This window comes from Charadrius vociferus, unplaced genomic scaffold, assembly GCF_000708025.1.
Source record: "Charadrius vociferus isolate BGI_N301 unplaced genomic scaffold, ASM70802v2 scaffold55, whole genome shotgun sequence".
NCBI classification, from domain to species: domain Eukaryota; kingdom Metazoa; phylum Chordata; class Aves; order Charadriiformes; family Charadriidae; genus Charadrius; species Charadrius vociferus.
The window spans coordinates 2,678,529-2,688,297 of record NW_009648444.1 but is presented as its reverse complement, the minus strand read 5'-3'; the positions used below and the strand labels follow the sequence as shown (position 1 = coordinate 2,688,297).

At 41.0% G+C, this 9,769-nt stretch overlaps 1 protein-coding gene across 1 annotated transcript in view; it reads left to right on the top strand.

The window, feature by feature from the left end:
• Nucleotides 1-9,769, top strand: part of TET2 (tet methylcytosine dioxygenase 2) — a 21,816-nt gene that overhangs the window by 6,972 nt on the left and 5,075 nt on the right. The window contains exons 3-7 of the mRNA XM_009885502.1: nucleotides 2,060-2,153; nucleotides 3,318-3,526; nucleotides 4,328-4,478; nucleotides 6,696-6,785; nucleotides 9,315-9,452. Coding sequence (XP_009883804.1) covers nucleotides 2,060-2,153; nucleotides 3,318-3,526; nucleotides 4,328-4,478; nucleotides 6,696-6,785; nucleotides 9,315-9,452 — 682 coding nt within the window. The remainder of the gene's footprint in view (nucleotides 1-2,059; nucleotides 2,154-3,317; nucleotides 3,527-4,327; nucleotides 4,479-6,695; nucleotides 6,786-9,314; nucleotides 9,453-9,769) is intronic.

Below are 9,769 nucleotides of genomic sequence, written 5' to 3'. Positions count from 1 at the left end.
AGCCACTTGAACAATGGCTAGTTTTCAGCTGTTCATATGGTATGAACTGTGTGATTCCCTGAATGAAGAACTCCAGAACTCTTCCTCAGTAGTTAATTTTGTATCCCTAAGTAAAAAAAGCACTTAACTATAAAGATACTCTCAAGCACATGTGTGCAGTTGGTGACACTAATGACAATTGAAGCACTTTTAAACTGGGTTCCTATGAATGTGGATTGACTTTTAAGGCATCAGCACTGCCAAACAAACCAGGATTTGGATTAGAGTTGCAGTTAATATTTTAGCTATACCAGAACAAATTTCTTGCAGAATCCATGGAGGATACATAGGTATTACCTCTTCCTTCTCCCAATCCCTACTTTATCCTCAGTGAGTTTTGGTCTGATTTTAAAGCCAATCAGCTCTGGCCTGAAAGCAAGCATGACAAACATCAGGCACAAATTCCTTTGTGACAGTGAAAAGATTTGAGACAAAGTCCGTTTCATTCCTAGTGTGTAATGTTCAACGTATTTCTGTAGCAGCATCTGCACAGTCGTCCTGCAATCCAGATTAGCAAATTGACAGAAAATGTTAAGATTTAAAAATGGTTTTTTTAACGTGGTTAATTAAAGAAACAAATGTATACTAACATCCAAGCCTAAGTAGGAAAAAATGACCTAACAGTTGCCTGCAGAACATATGTAGTACAACCTGATTTTATTTGTATAATTTCCCGTGACACTGAAATTTCACAATGAGATCACATCTAAAAATAAGCATTTTTCATTTCCTTTACAGGACAGAAGTTTAAATACAAATATTTGCTCTTAAATATGTCACCAAGATTTTAGTGCAAAAACAAGAGGGATGAAAGGTCAAAAGTTCTCAAGGCATCATTAAAAGGCTGCATAACAGGAAGGAACTATCTTGATTGCTCTATAGGTAACAGGCAAGGAACAAGGAGATGGCGATTTAGTCCCTACACTTGGTTATTTAACAAAAAAAAAAAAAAAAAAAAAGGTAATGCCATTGAGAGAGGCAGAATTCAAGAAATGGTGATGGAAGTACAATTTGCCCAGTCCCTAAAATGGAGCTGAGTCAACATGGTAGCTGGATCTGTAACGTTGCAGACACTGAGGTTTCTAACGCACGGCCTCACCTGCAACCTGATGTGCTCTAGGGCTCAGCAGGTGGACACCCCCCAGCTGCAGCAGCCCGGGCAGAGCCCTGGCCAGAGAACATGCCTGGAAATGCCCGACCTTAACAAGTCTGACCCTTTTTATTGATTCAAGATTTGCTTCACTTAGCATTTGCCACATATTTCCACCTGGTCCATCAGAGGACGTGGGAAGTGGATCCCATTTGCTCTGGGTAACAGCACTACTTGCGTGTGGGGCTAGGTTCTGTCTTGACAGCATAATCACCTTGATGAAATGTTTCAGCAAGAGCTGAGCTTGCCCACCTTGGTCGCAAAAAGACACACACAAACAGCATCATTTGAGGGCATCTCATGATCCTAATTCAGTATAGAAGTCAGGCAGAAGTAAATAAAAAACAATTTATGAGTGGATGATAAAGTAAATAGATATGATGCAAATTAATCATGACTTAACCAATTCACACTGTATCTAAGCCAGAAACAAGCACCAAAAATTAACAGAGTGACTACTGCATGCCAGCTGTTCCATGACAACTGGTTATATACATTCCAGAGTAATAACTTTAAGTTCAACCCAGAAATTAAAGTGTAAAATTCCTCCCCAAAATAGAGAGACTTCGAGGCCACTTTTCCAAATGTCATCTATAACAAATTCTCTACAGAAACAGTTAAAAGGTTTGGGAATATTAATGCGATAAGGATAATTTTTACTCATCCGTGATGTATTAAAGACATTCGCCTCTCTTAACATATCAATCCACCACTATAATAAAATCAGCAAGATAAACTGCATTGCACATCCCTCCCTGTAATTCATAGTGTTTATTTTTTAAGATAAGACTGGCAAACGTGCTCCATCTTTTCAGTGTTCGCACAGAACCAAATGAATCTGCTTATTGTACATATTTCTGTTTGTTTAAGATTTGGACAGAAGGGTAAAGCTATAAGGATTGAGAGGGTTGTCTACACTGGGAAAGAAGGCAAAAGTTCTCAAGGATGTCCAATTGCTAAATGGGTAAGTGATGTACACAAACATTAAGACTAATCTAGTTCAGTACGATGGTTCATGTAAGCAGACAGCAGTGGCATGTCCTTCTGTTAGCTGACACTATGAAACTTAAAATAGCTCAACAGCAGCAGTACCGCATGATGCCCGTAGCCTGCTCCCACCCGTCTCTCACACTCCCATTTACTTGTTGCATGGAGAACAAGAAGAATAAGATTTGGCTTAAAGGTATGAAAACCTGAGAAGGAAAGCAGTTTCGCTTAGATTTAAGATTCCTAACACCAGACATTCTCAATGCTGGTTAATTTTAGCTTACAAATAAGTTCAGTAAGCGCACCACTGTGATGTTTTTAAAATGCACTTCCAGTTCCAGAGAGACATTAGGACACCCTCTTAGCAAACACTGTCGTACTTTGGCACAAATTACTGAGTGGTTTGGGTAGGCTGGGGAAAGACAGGATGAGGAAAAACTGATACATGATTATCTTCTTTATGCCTGCCAGACTGCACCTTTTTTTTTTTTCAGAAATACCCACAGTAGCACAGACACTGAGAAGCAAGAACACTCTTATGTGAACAGCATCTGCTTTCCTCTCAGCGCTGTAATGTTTGTATGTAGTAAGGGCAGGTCACAAAAGTGAGAGGCTGATTACAAGTTTAGCTGCTTAAGTTTGGGAGGGAAAGGGAGAGAGCTCCCATGTCCAGTGATTTAGTCCCTTGCTTAGCTGTCTCCCTTTCTCTGCATGGCTCCTGCCCTAAGTGCCACTGTCCACCATCCAGCTCTGTCAGGGGAGGCATCTCGCTGCTCAGTTCCTTTTGCCCACTAATCAAACTGGACCACTTGTACCATAGCGCAGATTCAGGAGAACGTTCCTGCCGAATCAGAGCATGGGGAATACCTTTACAAAGCTGGTTTCCACCACCACGGCTTTCCATGTTATCAGTCAAGTGTAGCCTCTTAGAGTCATCTTCATTAAACAGAACAGGTAGCCCTGGCCCATATCACGAATGAGAAAAATAGACCAAGTTGCCAGAAACAAAGAGGAAGACAGAAGTAGAAGTAACCTCCCCACACACGCAGTAACGCTGAGGTTTCCTATTCTCTTGCTCTTAACATTAAGAAACGCATTGTTTGTGTTGGGGCTCTGGGGGTGTGTGTTGCTGTGCATGCAGGTAGTCCGCAGAAGCAGTCAGGAGGAAAAGCTACTCTGCTTGGTGCGCGAGCGAGCGGGCCACACGTGTGAAACGGCGGTGATCGTGATTCTCATCCTGGTCTGGGAGGGAATCCCGACTAGCCTGGCTGACAAGCTCTACTCCGAACTCACCGACACCCTGAGGAAGTACGGCACGCTCACGAACCGGCGGTGCGCCCTGAACGAAGAGTAAGTGGAACAAAGGGTATGCTTGCCAAACTTGCAACCACACTTTCAGCCTCGCACCTCTGCTCATGCTAATATGCTGAAATACTCAGAACCTTTCCAACTATTTAAGGCAGTTTGAAAGCCCACAAACCTTGTGAGGAAAGCAACATAAACATTCTTATAAATCCGGAAAAAACATCTTCCTAGAGTTTTGAAGCATCTCAGTATATCTAAAGGAAGAGATCTCAGCAGGGCCCAGGACAGCAGATACCTTGACACTGAGATAAAAACTAGATGCACTAAATCACGCGGTAAGCCTACAGAAGCTAGCCTGAATGTAAAGAAATTGCACTATGTCGTTTTCCCATATCTTTCTGAAAGCAAAGAACATTTTGACCAGAATTAACATAGCTATGACTGTATGTTACTTTGGCTTCATGGGTAGAGTCATATTTCAGAAATTATTGCTTAGCCCCTCTCAGAGGGCTCGCCCATTCTTGCAGTGCCATCAGCATACGCCCCGTTCAGGTACTGTGAATACCACTGCCTAACAAGGCACCACACAAACATACCCTCTTTTGAGCAAAGCCAGGTTTCTCACAGAAGCGTAGAAACCCCAGAATCTTTGCTTTGCAACCATGAAACTATTCACTTTGCTAAATTCTTCTGTTACAATGTGTATGCCCCCCTCTTTCATTTCTTCATTATTTACTGATGGAAGACAATCCAAGACCAGTGATTCCCCAGAACACCGATGCCCACTGCGGGAGTGCCCTGGGCTGATCCGCCTGCTGCTAACAGCCATATTCTCTTGTTTTTCAGACGGACTTGCGCATGTCAAGGGCTGGACCCTGAAACTTGTGGTGCTTCATTTTCCTTTGGTTGCTCCTGGAGCATGTACTACAATGGTTGTAAGTTTGCCAGAAGCAAGATTCCAAGAAAGTTTAAGCTGATGGGGGATGACCCAAAAGAGGTTGGTGTTCATTTCTAAAGTGAGCCTCATTTGCAAGGAAATGTTTTCTGTCACTCTGCAAATAGAGATACTGTACGAGAGACCAGGGGCCAGCCCCGCCTCGATGGCATACATGTAGGGTAATTAAGTAACTGCCAATCAAAGCTGATTGATTCCAGTCACTGAGCCAGCTGAATTGACTGTCCAAATTCTGACAGCTGGTAAAAGCCCTGAGACTTCAAACCGTGTTTGCTGGCTTTCACAATTAGAGGAGAGGGCACAGCCTGAATAATTGTGGCTGTATTAGGCCTGCAATCGGGCATTCCCCGGTGGCAGAGCGGAAGGTTTACCAACTGAAGGCACATAACAGTGCAACTGGGAACCAGAGCAGACTGCATGGAGACAAACATGATGAAACTCTGAGATGACAATAGGAAGAAGAGGATAGGAAGACTCATTCTACATACAGTCCTGCCCCACTGAATGTGTCCAGACTGGGCTCGGTGTTACAGCAAACTGGCAACTGTTTAAAACGAGTCAGAGTAATAAAAAAACCCATTGACCTTAGCCTGGGCACAAGATACCTTTGAAGTTATGACTGCAACGACTCCTGGACACCTCCAGCTAGTCATGTGTCTGGGAGGCTCCAATGGCCCAGTCTGTTTTTTGGCAAGCACATGCAAATTTAGTCCCTTGCTTACGTACTGACACGTGGGTCTACAGCTTTCACTGTATTCCAGTGTCTTACTCAAATCCAAGCATTTCCTTCACATGATCAGAGCACCAGGTACTTCTGCATCCTATGGCCTGTGCTGAGAATAGCACACTGCTTAGAATATCATTATAATTAACATAGAAGTTTTCCTCCCCACTGCTTCTCTACAGCCCCAAGAATTACAGAACAGGTCTCCTTCAATCATGCTGTGGCACAAAGTATTCTTTATGATAGCCTGCAATCCTAAACCACCTACATTTTCTAAGCTGGATACCTGGCCAGAGCCCACCAGGGCACTATTCCAACTTGCATTCCTGGATTTACTTCCCATGGAAGCCAGAGCTGGGCAGGGAAGATGGTTTTACCCTCCAGTCTTGTTGCCACACAAAGTCAGGGGCAGCCAAAACCCAGACCAGGGTCTGCGTCCCATAGCATAGACACAATTTATAGACAACACAAATAGGATCCTCACCAATAAAAACTAGAAGTAACGCTTACAAATGGTAACCTATGGGCCATACAAAAGCTCCAAGTTCTGGCAGCAGCCACAAGTTCACAGCAAGATATTTGTGACAATTTCATAATGTCATTTCAGAGTCCCAAACTAGGATATAGTCCCATAGTAGGAGACAGAAACTTTTAACGCACCAAACACACGTCTATCTCAAACCCATAGGTTTTTCACAGCTCTTCACGCATTCCTAAAATATACAAACTCCTAAAAACAAGTATACCGCTCCAGTATGCCAGTGTTCTTTATGCACTTGAAATTAAAAATAAGGCCATCATATAAGCAAAGTTTTAAATTCGGGATTCTCATCCTGAGAGGATGGGGAACAACTTTGGAGTATGTTATTAGAGTACTTCATTTTTAAAGAGCCCTTCATTTTGAGAGTGTGTACCTCTCCTTAGAGAAAAAAAAAGAAGTGTGGTCATTCCTACCTCCGTATCACCAACTACTAGACATGTTCACAGTTCTTCATTGTTCACAGTTCTTCATTGCTTAAGAATTGGGAACTCTTTGAAGTCTGAAGTATTTAAATATTTTTAAATTGCTGCATGAAAAGATATTTCAGTGTGTTGTCATTGTAATGTTCAAAGCCCTTAAATTAGCCAGATTTACTCGATGGACCATTCTGATACTATTTCTCTCAAGCTTTCTGAAGAGTATTATTTTCCCAAAACTCCAATAGGGAAAATAATGAGGCTTATCATGCTTGGATCTAAAACATCTCCATGTTGAAGAATGTGATTCTTCTTAATACAAACCAAAGTAAGCTCATAGTACGTCATGTCCTCTTGCAAGGTTCACACTACTTTACTACTTCATTACTTCAATGAGTGATTGTGAAACAATAAAATTAAAAGGAAATTCACAACAGTTATTGTCTAAACAAGAATGATAATAGTCTAGGCCTTTACACAACTATCAGTGTAAACATAATTGTGTAAAGACCCTAACTTCTTAGATCCCATATGTACAGTATGAAAATGTCATTGAACTCTATTGCATCTCCTAACAGGAAGAAAAACTAGAATCCAATTTGCAGAATCTGTCAACCCTGATGGCACCCACCTACAAGAAGCTTGCACCTGATGCATATAACAACCAGGTATGCTGGGGGAAAAAGGAATTAGAGCAGTCGTGCAAATAACCTGATTTCTACCACACTTTCCAATGCTTCAACCTTGTGCCAAACCATTATGTACATTTTATGCCAGCATTACTTTGACATCGGGGTAAAGACAAATGGAAATGAACGATTCCACTTAAAAGGCTTTCAAAAGTAAAACTAGCAGAATTTGGTCCACTAAATAGAACTAATCTTTTCACCTACATCAACACAATAAAATTACTTCACACTTGAGCAGAACTCCTCAGCTTTACAACAAAAATTTCTGGATTTAGCATGATTCACCAGCCAAACTAGCAAAACAGCAATGAAGATGGTGTGAGACTGGCAATGGTGCCAGAAGGCAGTGTATAATATTGCACTCAAGTCCTGAAGCCAGAGTTTCAGTTCTGCTCTCTCAAGTGGCAGATGAATTCCGTTTTCACCAAAATAGCCATTGCAAACATGCTTTTAAAGCAAAGTTTCATGTTTGAACACACTCAGCCCTGCATATGCACACAAGTGCCTGCACCAGCCTTCTTGCATGAGGGTATCGTGCACACGCATTTTCTGTGAAGCAGCATTCACAGATACGAGCACATTCAAAGCTTTAACGAGGTTCCCAGCGTGGCTCGCTCTCATCTGTGTTTCTTTACCAAAAGTCTTTCAGATGCATCAAAATTTGACAACATACCCCTTGAAAACACATAACTGTTGGCCTCCATTTTCATTGCTCAGGTTCAGTACCATTACAAACATTCGCAGAACTTATAGTCTCCAAACTATCAGCATCACTCCAAACTATGACGTCTTCTTTCTTTCCCGTTGACAGAACTAACACAAAACTGTCCATTTTTATTTGCCAGAAAACTCACTCCTACATATTTAGTAGCAACTAGACAGGGTAAGCAGTCTTGCCCACTTTCACTTACCTGATCAGATAATGTTTGAAGACTCATTATGCAGGAAACTGTGGCCGTGTGCCCACTAGCTGTGGTTGTCTGTCCAAATATCTGAGAGACATTCTGCAAGAAAGGAAAGGAAGAGGAAGAAGAAAAAATGAGGGGGTGGTGAACAATAAAGTGGTTCTTTGCTTGGGCTGCTTTTTTTTCCCCACAAAAATTTGCTGAAGAACTTTTCTGCATGTAAGCCGTGGTCCTGCCTGACACTTGTTGAAAATACATGCTTTTACAAGTTTCCATTTTTACCTTGGGTAATAAGGAGTGTGTATAGCTTGTCCTACCTTCAGGAGTTTCATGCAAACCTTGTATTTGTGGGGAAACCCTGATCAAGCAACTGTCAGTGGCTTTAAAGAGAGATGATTGAGGCCTAATTTGTATGGTATTGTAAAAGGTTCTAAAACCAAAAAGCCCTAAAATCAATCCCCATTTGAATCCTGAAAAGACATTGCAGATTCCCAGATTTATTCTAATCCAAGTCTGGATTGCTACTGGATTAAAATCTAGAATTGGAAAGGGTCTGTTTTTACAACTGGACCAAACAGAACATCTCAGAGAACGGTGGCACCGGCATACTTTAATCAGACAATTACAGTCTGGCTAATGTTTCAGAACACTCATTTAATTCCAAAGACATTTACATGTTTCAAGTTTTGTTCTGCTATTATTTTCAGATTCCAGGGAAGTAAATATTCCAAATTTTAAAAATAAAGGTCTGTGAGCAAACTAGACATCTTTTAGTGATCTTGGATCAAGACTTGGCAGAAATTCTAATTTCACCTTAACTTAAAATGGGATCTCTTAATTTCCATTAAGTGTAGGTATTTTTGCATTCACTTGAAAGGTTCAGGAATATCAGCAAAGCATTTTACAAACACGGCTTCATTTTTAATTTTCTAAATAAAATATGAAACCGTCATTTGTCTAAGGCTTAATTTTCCGTTACAAAATCCTTTCTTTTCGTGTCAGGTTTATTGTTGCATTAACAACTCTTTGTAAAGGTCCTTAGTAATGAGTGTGCGGGTAGAAAGTATTGTCTTGACTGAATTATCTCTCTTCTTGGTCAGAGGTTGGAGTCATACTTAAGCTAATGAAATGTAAGTCTAGCACGCCAAAATATTACAAATCAAAAAGCAAATTATTATTTTTCATGAAGTCATTCTGAAGTCAGTTTTCTAAAGCCATTTTCCTTTAATAGCTTGGTATATTTCCAGTCTACACAAACATATCACTCTTACAGTGCCAGACACTGAAACCATAGGCTGCATTTGTCATGTAAAAACACCAACCACTGGCAGAGAATCAAAAGTAACACATGAGGAAAAGTATTATTGGCCAATTTCACAATCACGCCAGAGACAGAAGGTAACAGGGAAGAAAACAGCAGCAAATGAAGTATGGATACGAAATTGCTATCAAATTGCTTGGTTTTATTTGTCTTCAAGATCTGTATGTTGCCACCTCCAAGATGTTAGGAAACTTGCATGTTGTTACAGCGGAGCATTCGGTGCTAGTTCTGTGTACTGGAGCATCCAGCTGGGTTGCAGTGATACCTGTCATCTTTTTGCAGATCGAGTATGAACACAGAGCACCCGAGTGTCGCCTGGGTTTAAAAGAAGGTCGCCCATTCTCAGGGGTCACTGCCTGCCTGGATTTTTGTGCTCATGCTCACAGAGACTTGCACAATATGCAGAACGGGAGTACACTGGTAAGTCTGTGATGCATATAGCCTCCTTACTCCAGCTAAAAAAAGAAACATTAAGCAGTAACTGAGCTAACTTATTATCCCCTACACAATTTTTCATTCAAATGAATGAGACTTATGGTGTATTAAAGAAAGGTTTAATGTAGAACTGGTAAAAGAAACGGTGGAGACAATGGAAAGAAGGTCCCAGCAGGACTGAAATACCCGTTTCAGTGTCCCTTGCACAAAATGGTTTATATTTGTCCTCTTGAAACACTTTTTTTCTAACAAATCTGGATTATATCTTCTCATAAAATAAAAATGGAAACAACTTCTTTCCA